Below are 17,395 nucleotides of genomic sequence, written 5' to 3'. Positions count from 1 at the left end.
TATATATTATAAAAACTTTCTAGGCAGACAGACTTGCTTGAAATAGTTTCCATCTCGGCTCAGTAATAACGTGCCAGCATTTTAACAGTTTTTACCTGATAAAAGTTTGACCATTTGCCTTTTAAATTCAGCTTCAGAATGCTAACACTTGCTTAAAAGCTCTACACACAGACTAAGTTTCCAGGGTCCAGTGTTCACAATCTCTAGGGTTAGGTTTAAGTGTTTATAAACCTTGTTTAGTTAACAAAAAAACTATACAATATTTTAATTGAATCTGAGCCAAATCCATTTGCAAGGTAAACAGCACAGGTGTTAAGAAATTATTGAACTGGCATAGGAGCACAAGAATGGGTCAATTTTAATTCTTGGGAGATCCTGCCCTGTCACCCACCAAAGGATGGTAACAACTGCTTAAAGTGTTCCTTGTGTTATTTTTTAGCTTACATTCCTTGTTCAACGCTCCTACAGCTACTCAACAAGAGATTTACTACATTACCCAGAAGACATTAGCCCTGAGGGTATTGACCCAGCTTGACTCAATTTATAGCACAGTTATATAATGTAGTGGACTAAGTACCAGCAAGAAAATGCAATTTTCTAATGGTGCAAAACACTGTGAAAGACCAGTACAACACTGATGATAGCTGAATCACCACTGTAGCTTAAGTTTGTTTCATGTATTCTGTGCAATGGGGTAAAAGTTTATTTGCATGTATACAGAACAGCACTGGTTCCTGCATGCTATACAATATGATGGGCTCTTGCTGAGATGTCATAATTTAGCCCAACTCAATAGAGAGGATCAGTAGCTTATATGGATTAGAGGGTTTTTTTTTTTACAAAATGAGTGGCAAAGTCTTTCAGCACTGATGGGGCAGAGTTTAAAGTTGCAGAATGGTTCACCAGGTTATCACACATGCAGATGCAGATATCAATCCTCCTTGTCCTCCTCAACACCAACACCCACAAAGCATACACACAGTAGCCATGCACATAAACAAACATGCAAAGTGCCATCACATGACTGGGCATGGCCTGTGGGTGTGGCTGGCTTACAGAGTGAGAGAATTCCCCTGCCCCTCTCCTTCTCTCCTCCCATCACTTAACAATACAGAGGAGAAACCTGAAAGAGAATGGGACCAATGTCTGGACACAGGTGAGTGTAATAGTGTTATGAGTGCATATACAATGAATCATTCCTGTGTCTTTGAATGTGACTGCGGGTAGAGATGCAGCCTTTTAAAAGCACTAATCCTTCTTACTCAAGAAACAGAGTAGCCTAAGCTTATTTGGTGCTCAGCATTACTGCCTGAACGACATGGCTGAAGACAGACAGGCTGAGCGGATCATGTACTGTGTATTTATTCACACAAATTTGTTGTGCATGTAGGATAAGTTTCTACCGAGTTTTTAACTGTTGGTTATTCGGTGAAGGCTAATAGTGGAATAAATTGTTCCTTTAGATAGTTTAAATTTAACGAGATAACTAGGCTAACTGCTTAAAATGCAAATAAAAAATAGCGTTCTAATTGTTACTGATAATTCAGGTGTCCGGTGTGTATATCGGTATCCCTTTGTTCGGGTGTAGTAAAGGACTACAGGTTTAGTTTGGCTGTTCAGTGTACCAGCGTCTGTGCGCGCGCTTCAGCGGCCTGTGACACGCGCGTGTTGATGAGCGGAGACATGCAGCTGTTTTGTAGCACGCTCCGCTGAGCAGCTCTTTTTCAAACACACATCGGGGCGTTGGCTTTTAATCGAGCTATTTGAGAGACTGCGTCTAAGCAATGGCAGAGAACAACACAAGGTCAAAGGTGAGGACAGAGCGTTATGGAATCCCATGAAGGAGGTGAGGTGTCCTCACATGTACCCAGATAGGCAACCTTCAGTTCATGGCGGAGGTTGAGACGTGGGAAAACGGAATCACGGCAGTAATCGCAATTTAGATTTCAGGCTCTCTCCTTTTTATTTATTTTTCGTCATATTTCACTTAAGGGGTTCGTATGTGGGCCAATAGAGCGCTTTATCATTGCTTTCATGTTTCCTGTTTCTTTACCTTGTAATTCTAAGAATGGCGGGGGGGGGGGGGGGAACTCAAACACACAAACGTTTTTTTCAGTTCTTCACCTTTGAATGAGCAATTTCAGTCTTACAAGTTCATGTGACTGGATGTATAAATACTACAAAGTAAATGTGACAATAGAGTAATTCCATATGAGGTCAGTTGAATCTGAGAAAGTGTTCCACCTGACATCCTCAGAAACAGCTGGGGTTTCAACTTTAGTATACATAATGGAGCCATGTAAATGTGATACTATGGAAAAATGTCCAATCTACAGGCCCTTTAAGTCCATAGTAGTGGGTTACAGGAAATAACCACATGACAGTCTAAATACTATACAACCAGGAAATGAACACTGTCACAATAGAGACAGTGTTAATTTTTCATGGACTGACTCATAAACGTAGGTCACCATACAAGATAAACTTATTTCCCAGTATGTCGCTGGCAGTCAGTAAACTGAATAACAAACAGTAAAGACCCTTTATTGATAAGTCATAAATTCATAAAATGCAAGAATAATTTAAAGATGATAATTAGCTGTTGCCAAATAGTGAAGTATGGTGGCCATTTGGTTTCTGTTAGTTTGTGGGAGGTCATGTTTTAATCATATTTAGGAATGTAAATGGCTTACAGGTCATTTGTCTGACACTGGGAACAACTTCAGATCTTGTGCGTCCCCGTGACTTCCTCTGAGGTTCACAGAGATGAGCGAGGAGGTGGGTCCACTGCAAAGAGACCATTTGCTGTGCGTGGTTCTGCCAGGTGGGCTGGAGAAGAGTGTCACAGTGCATGGAAGGTGGGTCATATCACAGTTTAAAAAAATAAATAACTGCTGCAACAGCAATGATTTTCACAAAGTGCAAAACATGTTAAGATAATCCTTAAATTCTCATCTTCACAGTAAACCACTGATGGACTTTATAGTGACTTTCTGTGCAAGTAACCATCTGAATCCTTCAGACTATACTGTTGATATTCTATCTCCCAACAAGAGCAACATAAGTTTCAAACCAAACTCTACTATTGGCTCGGTAGAAGCTGAGAAGATTGTGCTGAAGCCCAAAGGGATGGAGGAAAAGCTCAAGGGGCCATACGTGCCTGAGGTAAAAAAGGAGGGGGAAAGTTGTAAAGTAAACCGTTGCTTCATCGCGCTTCATCACAATGAGTATATGTTAACGGTTGTTTCTCATTGCAGGCAACAATACGTCTGTTGATCAACTACAATAAATCCCATAAGACTGTGGTGCGAGTCGATCCCAAACTGCCGCTGCAGATGCTGCTGCCGTTGGTGTGTGACAAGTGTGAGTTTAAAGTAGAAACAACCATATTACTGAAAGACTCTCAGTCCAAAGAGCTGCTGGACCTGACTAAGAGCTTAAATGACCACGGACTCAGGGAAGTGTTTGCCAAAGACACAGGGGGTAAAGACCTCACTGACCATCATCAGCCCAAGACAGCAGAAACAGGTATGAAGGATGTGAAAGCTGCTAGTCAGCAGTCCTGTGATCTTATGTCCCTCTAAATATTTAAAAGACCTGTGATGTTTTTTACCACGATTTAATTCAGGTAATGTCACACTGGCTTGTGTATTTTATTTTGTTGGGAAAACCTCATTTCTATTGTCCCCCTGTTGGGTAATAATGTTAAAGCTGTACAGCATAAACACAGCAGGTACACATCAGAAACTTTTGTTTATGTTAACATAAATAGTTAAAGGCTTAAAGTTGGGGGAAATTAGATGTCAATTACTTTGAGTATGGTATCACTGTTTGTTCTGCCTTAAGTACACAGCAAAATCTCCAGTGTTAAATTAACACTAGAGAGTGTCTATATGGGTCCACTCCTCTGAGTGTTAAATTAACACCTTTGACAGTGTTATATGTTTAAAAGTAACCTAGTCAATTTTGAAGATTAACAAAGACTAACACTGAGCAGTGCTGATTTTCTAACACTGGAATATTTCTAACATTTTGAGTTATTTTCCAGTGTTAGAAAATCAGCACTGCTCAGTGTTAGCCATTGTTAATCTTCAAAACTGACTAGGTTACTTTTAAACATATAACACTGTCAAAGGTGTTAATTTAACACTCAACAGTGTTGTATTTAACACTCAGAGGTGTGGACCCATATAGACACTCTCTAGTGTTAATTTAACACTGGAGATTAACACTGCTGCTTTCTGTGGATTTTTTTCCCATGAGTGTATGGGAAATGCTTAGAAGCAAAAAACATGAAGCAGACGGAAACTGTTTGATGACAGAAGCCAGATTCAGCAAACAGTCTAAACAGGACGAGTCCATTCCAGGGGCCCGTTCTTCGTACGTCGCTTACTACATCCAAGATCAAATGACACATCCAAGATCAAATCATCGCGCTAACCGTGAGCTCGCTAATCCGGTTCCCCGAACACACCTGCTGTTGACGATTACTACAGCTGGACGCAGGAATGTGACATCACTGGGTGTCGTAAAAGGGGCTACGCATCGATAGTAGAAACATTGATCGGCAACCCGCTGATTGGTCGGCGAAAATGTCGAAGGGGCGTGCTCGGTATTTTCCGGCAGCAGAGCAAGAACTCATGAGTGAGGGATTACAGGAGTTTCAGAGTTTAATTAAAACGCAAGAGAACACTGCAAAGGCTGCAAAAGCAAGGAGAGAGGGCTGGCAGAAAGTTGCTGACAAATCAAACTCGTAGGTAATTTAATAATAATAATAATAATAATGGATTGGATTTATATAGCGCTTTCCAAGGCACCCAAAGCGCTTTACGATACCACTATTCATTCACTCCCACATTCACACACTGGTGGAGGAAGCTACGGTTGTAGCCAGGCTGCCATATCGCGCCATCGGCCCCTCTGGCCAACACCAGTAGGCGGTAGGGTAGATCTATCATATGACACTATATTGTCCAATATCATATGGCATTATATTATATTATAATATGTTATATTATATCCCCTTTCACATTAGAGCCACAACAGGACCCACAAGAACATGGGAACAAGTAAAAGTGGAATACAGGAGTATTCTACAGAATGGTAATATTTATCTCTTAGATTGCTTTGCGTCTCTTGGCAAGGTAATACTGGCCTGTAATACTCTGTTAGTTTGTTCATAACAGCAACCAAGAAAAGGGCAGAGGAAAAAAAGACAGGTGGTGGTCCTGCACCCCCTCGTCAACAAGTTGGTTAAGTAAATAATACCCTCACGGGAATATCGATATCTCTCTATGAGCACACTGTCGCGCTGAGCTAAAGGATCCTGTCTATCCCGCAATATACGCTGAATTCTGAGGACTCTCCTTATCAATCTTGCACCTTCCGCAATGGGTTGGTCGCGTATACGGACAGGACATGGCTGCGACAGGCTTCCCAAATCCACCTTCGCTTTTATAGCCGTGGTCTCTCATCTTGATTACACGAAGTAATTTACAATTACTACTCTGAAATATGAATTACATCTGTAATAATCACATACATGTAATAGAATGTTAATAGTTCATTTCCCTTTTTTAGGAAATGACCTGTATGTATCTGTGTGACATCAATAAAAGGATCAAGTGCTGCATTATCTTTAGTTACATTGATAATATTTATTTATGGTGAAACAGTGGAAAAATATCGCTGTTGCTTTCGTATAAATGAAGCGGACATACCTGCGTGGCCGCGATCTAATCCTGTTTACATAAAGTAAACCTGCTCCTGAGCAGGTTTACGCTTACGGCTCTGTTGCTATGGCAGCAAGTCCCGGATGAGCTTCGGGGAACCGACTGATCCAGGATCACGCGAAATCGTCAACAATCTAATCCGGCTAACCTACTTAGCGAGGTACGAAGAACGGGCCCCAGGTTTCACTCCTGTGAAGCACAAACCTCTAAGTCTGCAGTAAACAAAGTCTAAACAAAATGGAACAATTAAAAACTGGAAAAACATGGCTTTGGCCTTTTCTGTTGAGGGCTGCAGATGGTGGCTCATAACTGGGTGTCAGCAGCACAAATCCCTGGAGCCAAGCCGCTTGTGTCAACAGTCCAAGGTTGCTGTTTGGGAAATGCAACATGGCACAAAGCAAGAGCCATCAAACTGGTTTTATGAACATGATCACTTGATATGAATTCAGTAGTTAAGCTTCATGACCACGTGCACCTGACTGTCTCAGAGATATGACGTGCAGTCATCAGCAACAAGCAAGTTTGTCTAACATCATGTGGCATCCATGATGGCAAGAGCTGAGCCTGTTTGGAACCAAAAGAGTTGGCCTGACCCTGCAGTAATGTGGTGTTCCTAATAAAGTATTTAGTGAGTAATTCAGTACCATCAATTTGCACTGTAACCTTTGGAAGAAGAAGCCAAATGCAACATGTTGTATATGTTATGGGATCCATAGATAAGTTGTTTATTTCTTAAAAAAACATCTTCCCATGATGCCATGTCTCACAAAACCTTGCTGTCTTAGTAGTCGTAGTCACATATCTTTTATTCCTGCAATACACCTGCTCCTGTGTAAATATTAACCTAATTCATCTGTTTTGGCAACTTTGTTTTCTGTCTGTAACAACTGTCACACCAGCAGAAGTCATCTCACTTCCACTGCAAGGTAACCAACCCAAACAATTTCATATAGTGGCTCGCCATTCAGGGTTTATACTGTATATCACTTACCAATCAGATCCTTTTCATTCCCTAGACCTGCCAAAAAAGGAGAAGAAATGGAAGGAAAAGAAAGGATTCTTCAGCTTATTTAGAAGAAGGAAGAAGAAACACGAAATGGTATATTGTCAGTCTGTGAGGACAACGATGTTTGCTTTATTCTTTATTGATCAACTTTTACTGATGACCAGCATTTACATTTCACGTGTAGCAGGGCGCAGTAAGTGCTCCTGCTTCTCCAGGACCCAGGAAACAAGCGGTACTCCGTATGAATTCGGAGAGCATTTCATCTTCCAACACCTTGCCTATAGAAAAGCCCAAGAAGAGGCAAGCCCCCCCGCCACCAGTTGCTGTTTCTCAGAGTGTCAGTAACTTCAGCACCTGCAATTTAGGAGGAGCACAGGTTAGTTGGTGGCAGGGATGAAAATGGAACACGACCAGAACATCCTGAAAAATCTTTTTGTAAAAATGAGAACACTGGTCAAACTGTGAAAGAATAAAGGAACCACTATATAAATGGAAATACTTGGGACATATGCCAATGATACCATTGTGTCTCTGTAGAGCTCTGAAGGATCTACCTTAAGAAGTACCAAGAGGAGGGCCCCACCACCTCCCTGTGCAAACACACTCCAGGAGCTGCTGACAGATACTAAAGGTAAAATCATGAATGCAAAATGGTGGCGCTGTGGAAAAAAAAAAAAAAAAAGATTCCAGGCATTAATTGAGATAATGGAGCCAGTCTTTCACTTTAAACTGACAAATTATTGTCAGTCTCATTGCTTCATCTCTTATAGGGCAAGCTGTTTATGTTGCTACCTAGTGGTGACTGTCTGCAAGTAAACAAGTAAACTATGCTTGTGAAGTAATCCCTGTAAAATTGCCCTTTTGCAGTATTTCAGTAAAAGGTCATTTTTACTGAAATGCTGTCAAATTGGAAATCAAATGTGTTTAAACAGAGATGAATCCTCAAAACCTCAGAGGGGTTCAAGAAAGAAATGAAATTAAGATGAAAATTATCAAAGAAAATGCCTTCAAATGGGAGATTTGGCAGTTAAATCTGACAAAAAAAACATAGCATTTATCGGTCCATACAGTTGAACCCTGTGTGAAATGACCCAGGGCCTTGTTCATAAGACATATTGGCTCCAGTCTGTCCTCAGCTTCAAGCTTTCATTCCCCTGTATTACTGTCTGAAATGTGTCTCCTGCCTGGGTCCAGGTTCTCTGTGGACATGCTTTCTTTTTAATGATCTGCTACAGATTTGGCTCTTGATTTCATTTTTAGTTAAAAACTGCTAATAATAACTAAGTGAGAATAAGTAAATTGATCACTTTTTAAAAAAAGCTTTCTTTCGGTGATCTAAATAACAGTGTAATTGTGAACAGCAGCCTCATTGTCTTGGTTCACTCCTTCGTTTTCTTTAAACCACAACACATGCCACACTGCTGAGCTAGTGTCAATGTGATGCTGAAAAAACAACTCCCAGCCAAAGGTAGATGGACATTAAGCACACTCCTGATCTCCTACGCTTGCGTAAACATGATCCCCTACAATCTGATCTTTAACATAACAGGATTTTTGCATCCGTGGCAGAACATTTAACGGAGTCTCTTCAGTATGAGGTGGTTCTAAACATCTTGGATGTTAGTTAGGAAGCTATTAGACTGAAGCTTTGTCTCCTCCCTGCTTACAGACTCTGTGCCATCCCAAGGAGGTAATTGAGGGCTGCTGCTGCTGCTGGTGCTGCTGCTGCCACCACCCCTGTCACTTTTTGCTCTCCTCCTTCCATCACCCTATTGCTCCTCTCCATCTTCTTCCTGCGTTGGCCTCTTCTTCCTCCTTCCCGTCTTAGTGGCTTTTGTAGATCTTTTTGGTGGCTTATATGGACACACAGTGCCCTCTATAACATTTGAGACAAAGACACAAATGTTGGTTTTATAAAAAGAATTAGACATTTTCAGAGGTTAATGTTAGCTAATGGGAGAATCTAACATAAATTGAGATATAAAACCTTCACTGCAGCAACCTTCAGTTGCTGCCGTATTGAGTTTGATATTTAATCATGGAAAGGAATGCTGTTTTGGGTTCAGATCAGGTGACTGACTTGGCCATTGAAAGATTTGCCTTTACTTTTAGGAACTCTTGGGTTGCTTTGGGTTATTGTTGTTGCGTACTTTAGTTTTCCTTTGAACTAGTCAGTGCATTTATTCTTTTTAACACCAGAATATTGATTTAGCCACTTGTAGAGTTTCTGCTTTTTCTCTGATAGGTTTATTTAGATTTTTTTTTTATCCTAATGACAGTCTTCCTCACATCTCATATTTAAAATGAGATTAAAATTACAGTGAAAATCTATAAATTACACATTCAAAACTTAAGCTTCAGCTTCAGATGTTATGTTTACCTCATTTGTCATATCTACACCTTACAATCCACTGTGATGGTGCACAGCACAAAGGAAAAACAACAAGTTGTGTTTTTTGTCCCAAAGATTATGGCGGGCACTGTATTCACGCCTTCTACATTTATAAGCTGTCCATTTGTGCTGTTCAGCTGTCTGCTTATACTACTGATCCATATTTCTCTGATAATTCTGTACTTTGCTTTTTCTAATTTGTGTGTGATTTCCTATTAATGGGTTAGACTAGAGTTAGTTATTGTGCCTTTTAAATGATAAAGAAGCCACCAAGAAGAGCATTTGGTTAAAATGAATTATTAATTCTGTTGATTCCAAAGTGACTTTTTAAAATCTTGCATGTTTAGTTCTTTCTTTGCTAAATAATATAGTTATGTGTTTTAAAGTATAATGTTCGAGTCCTTGAAGTTTATTCTTCTGCTTACTCATTTAGACAATACATCTTAAGATAAATGTAACAGTTTTATGTGCACACTTTTCTAGATTATTTTATTATTAAAATGATTGATAATCATATCAATATTTTAATGTATATTTCTGTATACTATGTAAGCCTACATCTTAATGATATACCGTTGCCTCAGAAATAATTTAAATCCTCTTTACTTTTTGCACACAAATTAATAATGTAGCATTCTTTCCCCATCAATCTACATTGAAAAAGCCTAAATGCAAAACTGAAGAACTCAAGAATTGAAATCTTTACTCTATGAGATTATTTAGATCTTTAATTCGGTCTCCTCTTAGGTAAGTTTCTACAAGACTTTGACGAGGTTATTCAAATCAAGGATGGAAAGCATCCTTGAAGCTCCATCTTTAGGTTCTTCTAAGGATGTTCAGACAACGCTTGGAGTTTACCAAAGGCCTTCTTGTTTGGTTTGCTCAGTCCTTGCTTTATCTGCTTCCAGATAAAGACCATTATTCTCCTGAACTGATACCAACTGTTGAGTGCCACAATATTAACCATTTATAGTCAATTTCTTCATTTAAAGTTATTCCTATGTGTGTACAAAAAAGTAAGGGTTTTTAATCATTTAGAAGTATCTGCACACAGATTTTTGGGTCCAAGACCTTATAAAAATGAATAATTAAGATGAAAACTGTTGCTAAGTCTTTCCTGTTTCTTTAGAAACTGTCAAGTCCCTGAACACTCCGGAGGAACTAAAAGAAAGTGATGAGTCAGAGTGTGTAAACAGATCACCATCTTCACTGGCACGCCCTTTACAGCCAAAGTCAGGATCATCCTCCTTACAGCAATCACTGGCTCATCTCCACGAAGTGGCTGATCCCTATCTGCCTATGTTACGAGGCAAAGACTTCTCCAGCGCCCGCTGCAACCTTGCCAAAGTCCTGATGTCTTCTGTTTCTAGAGAAACACTGGTCAGACGTTTGAAGAACTCTGCCACTTTCCCCAAATTTCAAAATAGCTCCTCCTTTACCCCCATGACCCCAAGGTGTCCAAATAGTGAAGTTTTCTGCACAGATGTTGAATCCGCTTTCAAATCTAACCTTCCAACTGAGAGTGAATGGGAGTATCCAGCTGAGAAGAGGGGGATGACCACATTTAAAGTTATCCCTCTGAAGAAAACACAAGATCTTACCGGAGATCTTCCAGACCAGTGCTGTATATCACCTAAAGATACCCCAGAGAGCAAAACGTCTCATGAGGTTGGGAATAATCAAGTAGATACTGATGAGAAACGATATTCACCAGACACATCGGGGAGTGAAGACCCTGCACCCGGTCCGGATACCTCCTCTCAGCAGATTCAGCTTCCTGACAACCTGGCTTCTCCTCCACTTTTGCATGATTTAACTGATCAGAACTTACCCAGTCCACCTCTGTCGGAGGCTAGGGACACCTCTGAAAAGGAGAGGGAAGAGGTGGGCTATGAGGTCTCATCAGAGGTGATTTCAGGGTGCAGTTATGGAGAGGTTCATACTGAAGATCACATCCACTCAGAACCTCAGAAGGAATTTGTCGATAATTCCAGCGCAGACACGTGCGCCGATGAGACGAAAGCTGAGGAGGAAGTGGTGCAAGAAGAAGAGGAGAAGGAGGAGGGCAGTTTCCCTCCACCTCCTCCACCTGTCTTTTTCAATGAAGACATAGCGATAATGGAGAATGAAAGAGAGGATACTACATCCCCCTCTTTGCTGTCCTCCCAAATATCAAGCCCTACAGTTGCCCTGAATGGGCAAATTAATGTATTCAGGGAGACCCTTCAAGACGAGCCTACTTCACCTAGGCCTGAACAGAACAGTCTGGAAAAGAAGAGTGCAGCCCCTTCCAGATTTGCTCAGGCAGTAGCAATAGCTGTCCAGAGATCTCAATGCAGTAAAGGTCCTCAACTTTCCAGTGGTGCACATGGTTTGCTTCCATCACCACCTCGGTCCACATATCAGTATGGTGAGTTCTGTACTCGACTGGTAGTTTAGTTAAGTCTCTTTACTGTGATGACTTACTTTAGAACTCACTAATAATTATATTCACATGTCTGACTGTCTTCCACTGCCTGTCTGCTTGCTAGAGGCCCTGTGACTTAGAAACATTTCTCTTATTCTTCTACAGGTGCCTGACCTGCTTCCTCTCAGATGTTTGAATGAAAGTCCTGGTTCACAGTTGGGCCTGACTGTGGACACCAGACTGAATAATTTCTAAGAACATCATCAGTTTTTATTCTTTTCTTTTTAAGGTTTGTGCTCACTGTCAAATGTCTGATTTTTGTTACAAAATGATTTATATACATGTTGAGCATAAACATTTTCTGTTATGAAGAAGGCCAAATTCATAGGACATGAGGGAAAATGTCCTGTGTGGGGTTTATTTTTTTATTTTTTATTTTTTAAACCATTTTCATTCAGCATGTGCCAACACAAACACAACTCTTCTTTTTTTGTGTCTTTAATTGCAATTATAGGCTTATTTTCTGCATGTTTGAAATTTATTTTCTCTTTCAGAATGCCTGTTTGTATGCTTCCAGATATCAATAATACTGTAAAAAAGAGCTGTCTCATATTCTGGTCTGGATTTTAGTCACCAGGTGGCAGAAGAGCTTAGCTTTTAAAATGCACGAGCCTGACACCATCTCTTTTTGAGATTTTTTTTTTCTTTTTTTTTATAAAATCGCTGCTTACAAAGACAAAATAGACAAAAAGCATTTTATATATTTAACTGAAATTATATGGAACATTATTCTAATACTCAGTTGGGGTTTTTTGTTTTGTTTTGTTTTTTTTAGTGTCAGAGTTATTTTCCCGTAGGCTATTGCTGTTCAAAAATCCATACCCATTCAGGGACATGCCGTGAGTAAGAAATACATGTAATATTTATTAGAGATGAGATAATTTCTTGCATTTCCAGAAAAAAGAAAAGGGGAAAAAAAAGAATATCTTTAGTGTAAGCCTGGGTTTTATGCCAAGCTTTTCAGCACCTTCCTGAATAAACTCAGTCCACTTTGCTCACATGCACACACAGTTATGTCTTTAATGGACCCATACCTTGGGGCAATACTGCATAGCTATACTTGGGTGCCAAAAGAATCTGCACTACTATATGTATTGATCCAGCCCTGGCCTTAAAGGAACAGCAAGGAGCTATGCAAGACCTAGCCAGAACCGCCTGTGGCTAAAGCTTCTTGTTTGCCAGGCCTGGACTGAGTGGGCTCACTTGAAGACTTTCTTTCTCTTCGTCTCTCTCTCTCTCTGTGTCTCCCTCTCTTTATCTCTCTTTCTCTAACATTCCTTGCTCCACCTGAGAAGCGAGAGAGAGAGAGAGAGGAGCATGGGTTGCTGGTGGATGATGGGAGGTGACCATTGACCCTGTCGTGTTTCCGCGGCGCTCCTCCCAGAGGAGATGCCTGGCCCTCAAGGGCACAGCCATGTCACGCTGCCGTTGTCATGGAGAATGCCATTACCGCCCCTAAGGGAAAGAGCCATGTCTAACGTTTACCAAAAAAAAAGAAGTCTGCAGGAAAAGAAACACACATGCTGGAGAGAAGCTCTTTCTCCTGCCCAAAGCAATGATATCCAATGTAAGTGACAACTCTGGCATTATCCTTTTCCAAGCAGGGAAAGGTTGAATTTCAACCAGAGCACTAATATTCGTCATTATTCAGACACAACGAAGCTGGATTTATAACGTGGTATAACAAAAATACTACATGTCATTTCTGATCAAGCATACAACCGTGATGTTATTAGCACAGGTGAACGACAGAGAGGAAACAGACGCAAAGAGGTTTTACTGATTATTGTCTCTGGAGACGAGGTGAGTGAAATCCTGGAGGACACTTCAGTCACATGAGCACACACAGGTTCAAACACATTAATGAGGGGCCTTTGGGATGAATGCAAGATCACTCTCTGGATCGGTTTAGTTAAACACACCTGAACAAACAAGGAAAAGTGAGTGCATGTACAGAACACTGATGGACAACAAAGGAACCTACACGGCAAGACTCCACCGTACAACCTCAAAATCAAAGGAAAATCTCTCTCTTAATCACTCACACAACACACAAAATTCATAATTAAAAAATGAAAAAAGTCTTTGATGTTTGATTTCAGTGATCATGTTGATGTCAATATGAAAGCCACTAAACTGCTTACAGTTGTACTGCAGCTCTTTCCACCAAGATCTTCCTGAATTATAAAAAAAATATATTTAAATTATAAAAAAAAGTTATAAAAAATACTGGAAAAATTATGCAACGACGAAAAATAAATGATTTTTTTTTTAATAAAGAGAAAATGGGCAGTTAGAGTAGGTTCATAAAAATCCAAAATGTATCATGTATGATCAGGATTTTGAAAGCTATTCTGCACCAGCAGCATCACATCTAGTGGGGACTAAAACTAGTTTTAATAACAGAAGAGAATTTCAATTATCAGACAGAAATCTGTTAATTTTCCTGGCATTTCTCACCACTTTTTTTTTTTTAAAGAAAAAATGCCTCTGATGCCAGAAAAAAAAGATCCAATAAACAAAACAGGTTTTAAAAACTAAGAAATAACACAAAAAGCTCCAGGATTCACAAAGACGGGCTCTGACATGGGTTTTAATTAGTGGCATGATGTCCTCTGGTCACCTGGACTGGCTTATGTGGCTGTCGTGTGATTGTTGGGGGTTCTTTTTCATGGTCTTTGCCTTACAATATAAAATGGCTTGAGGCAACTGATGAGGTGAATTGGTGCTTTATAAATCAAGTTGATTTCAGTTATTCAAAAAAAAAAAAGTGTTCAGTTTCGTAAAGCACGCATGTCCCCTGATTGGAGCATCTTTAAATACACTTACATTTGCATTAAATCCTGTAAGTTGATGAATTCTGCTTTAGTTGAAGATGTATTGTACGCCCTGAATGCATTTAGCACTCCACTGAGAAAAATTTAAATTCTGCCATTTTTATACAACACAAAATAAGTGTAAACATCTGACTTGGCCCACATACTGCGCTGTGAGTACAACTAAAAAACTCCAGCTGGAATCAATAACATAATAGCTGGCCCACACAAATCGAGGTAATGCTATTTATCATTTATTTATTCCTTCATCTCTTCATTCATCTCTATTTAGTTCTCCATCTGATGTATCTGCCTCGTGGTTTAAAGATGCCCACGAGCTGGTAAAAGTCGGAATCTGATTATAAAACAGTGAGCAGGCCCGAGGCTTGCTTTGCTGGATCCGCTGCGTCTGGATGTGTGTAAGGGGTGCACATGTGCATTGTAGACTACTAATATATGTGTGTTTACATGGCACCTCCATGCTTTGGTAGAAATAATCAATAGATGAATCACCCAAAGCAGTGGAGCTCTCCCCAGGCAGTGTGGTGCAGCTTAATGCTATTCTTTCCATTCACCTTGGGAACGGCATCCATCAGGCCTCCCCCCAAAGTGAGGTACACTTGCCTAAAACATCACCAGTGCTTGAGGGGCTGCTTGGAAAATGATGCAGGGAGAGCGCAGTTGACCTCTCACCTCCTCCATGTTTTCGCTCGCTTCCCTCCTCTTTGGCGGAGCGGCAAATCACAGAGTTCCTGCCTCATTGGCATTGTCAGGCGCTTACAGTAGTGTTTCTCTGTATTGTGCTGGTGGTTAACTGGTTCAAATGTTATGGAAATGATATTTACCTCTTCTTTGATCCTGTAAACTCCAAACAGGCAGGCTGTCCCCCCCCCCCTCCCCCCCGTTTGAGGGAAGAAGGACTTACAGTAAAAGCAACGCTATAAATACAAACGAGAGGGAGAAAAATAGACGTCTGAAACGGAGCTCGGCGGTATTAAAATCAATCAAATATCTGAAATTTTCTACTTGAGCTGATGCCTTTTTAAAATCACGATCCACTGTTGCTTGTAGGACACAGCAACAATTTTTGACACAAACCACAAAGTCAAACCAATTTGATTAATGATGCTTGACAGCTCTCTATAAAACAAACTAGAAGCAAAAGCAGAAGCAGCATTTGACGGCTCAACATACAGTGGTCGGCCCCTATTGCTTTGTGATAGATAGTGGACAAGCTCCATCTCGCCGTCATTTTTCTTCATTCACCTCTTATCGCTGAGACCTGAGAGAGGGAGAAAAAATGCAGCTTTCTTCTGTGATGAATAGTCCACATGTCTGATTCAGCGCGGTGACAAACTGACACAATCACAGCCGATAATATGTCACCGGTGGCTGTTTCTTTGATCAAAACACAAGCCCCTTGGCCCCTGATTCTACTTAGTGAAACAAATGCAAAAACAATGCATTTCCTCCTCCTGATGATCACCAGTGTAGTGCATCCTTCATTCTAATCAGTCTAATAATCACACCTCTTAGCCGTGAGCTCACTGAGAATGTGCTGTGAGGCTTGTAATGCCCATGCAGTGCTTATTCAAAACCAAAAGGGGGCACAGTAATCCCTGATTCAGATTAGTACCATTAAGATGGATCCGGGGAACGCGCTGACTTTGATGGTTGTATTGAGACGTAAACCCAGGAGAGTCACAGATGATTGGTGAAGTTGATGGATATTTGATTTTCACTTTGACAGAATAAAACAACTCAAACTGCTGGAAACTATCTCCATTATGAATCTCATTATTATTATTATTATTATTTTTACCTAACTTTGTAGAACTCTGCTCATTTTATTTTTAATAAGTAGAAATCATGACCTAAAAAGTGTTTCATTTTAACATGCATCTCAGTGAAATAGCTCGTGTATGGAGGAACCCTGCCATATTTTTGAGGAAAGGGATATTACATTTTTTTAAGTACTCTGAACCTACCGATACACTTCTGAGAAGTAAAAGCAGATTCTGTATAACATATTTTACAGCAGAGTATTGAGACTATTATGTGAGGAAATTGATTTTTATAGTTGTGCCTTCGGCAGACTTATTACACCCACATGTAGGATTTAGTATTATGTCCTCTACATCACCATGCGATCTGGAAAAAAATGAGGTCTTTACAGTCAAGTTTGAGGCTAACATCGAAACTTAAATTCAAAAGAAGCTCATGTAATTAATATGAGTGAAACTTTACCTGTTAACATCCATCAGATCAATGGCGATCCACTGAGGAATCGAAAAAGAGGAAAGGTTTGGTAAACTTCCTGTTTTAACAGAATTTCCCCAGTTTGGAACACCCAGAGCTTTTAATAAATAAATTGGATCTCCCAGTTTCTGATCTTTTGCTGATTTACAGTAGCATGTGGTTAAAAAAAAACCCAACCCCAATTCAGGTGGGTGGCCAGTGATCTGGTAGATGTTTAGATTATAAGGAACAAGTTAATACATAATCACATGTTCCCAGCAATGCTTGTCCATCCATGCATGCATAGAGACTATCTTAGCAACAGCCTGTATTAGGTAACCTACAGTAACTTTAAAGGAGTCTGACAAGGTTGCACAGTTAACATTATTCCACTAGTTGACAACTGCAGACTAGAGCCTAAAGCTTCTTAAATGACCGGGTGATCAGGGTTGCTTTGCTCCATGTCTGTCTTTCAAGTTATTAGCTCAGTTTACTGGTGGATCAATAAGATAGCAACAGGTCAAGCTGCCAGACCACAAGGCTACCTATCTGAAACTGAGCTTTCAACATATCTGTTTTTCCACACATTTAAATTAAATTTGGGATTCCAAAAAAATTACAAGCAGCATGTGATATGGAAAGCTGTATTTTGATCCAAGAAGAAGACCTATAACATGGAAAAGCAACATGCAAATACATTTAATAAGATATTGAATATTATAGATTAAAGTTTTAATCCTTTTT

General features: G+C 40.1%; 1 protein-coding gene across 7 annotated transcripts; it reads left to right on the top strand.

Annotated features, from left to right (window-relative positions):
* Positions 1-1,026: 1,026 nt before the first annotated feature.
* LOC147302247 (uncharacterized) lies at positions 1,027-12,138 on the top strand. Of its 7 annotated transcripts, none has more exons than XM_086282821.1 (11): positions 1,027-1,156; positions 2,696-2,858; positions 2,964-3,165; positions 3,258-3,528; positions 6,635-6,658; positions 6,749-6,831; positions 6,926-7,114; positions 7,276-7,369; positions 8,408-8,428; positions 10,260-11,540; positions 11,703-12,138. In XM_086282821.1, the coding sequence occupies exons 2-11, from the start codon at positions 2,767-2,769 to the stop codon at positions 11,708-11,710; spliced, it is 2,265 nt and encodes a 754-aa protein (XP_086138947.1). In that variant the 5' UTR covers positions 1,027-1,156; positions 2,696-2,766; the 3' UTR covers positions 11,711-12,138. The 7 variants fall into 7 exon arrangements, with proteins under 7 accessions (XP_086138947.1, XP_086138945.1, XP_086138946.1 ...); XM_086282819.1 differs by having other exon boundaries at positions 6,923-7,114; XM_086282820.1 differs by having other exon boundaries at positions 6,632-6,658.
* The last annotated feature ends 5,257 nt before the right edge of the window (positions 12,139-17,395 follow it).

This window comes from Aulonocara sp. 'chitande type north' Nkhata Bay, linkage group LG23 (genome assembly GCF_057382095.1).
Source record: "Aulonocara sp. 'chitande type north' Nkhata Bay isolate Kocher_YH1m ecotype deep benthic linkage group LG23, A_spYH_male_GT1.1, whole genome shotgun sequence".
Taxonomy (NCBI): domain Eukaryota; kingdom Metazoa; phylum Chordata; class Actinopteri; order Cichliformes; family Cichlidae; genus Aulonocara; species Aulonocara sp. 'chitande type north' Nkhata Bay.
Note: the sequence above shows the minus strand (reverse complement) of the source record. Positions and strands in the feature narration are given on the sequence as shown.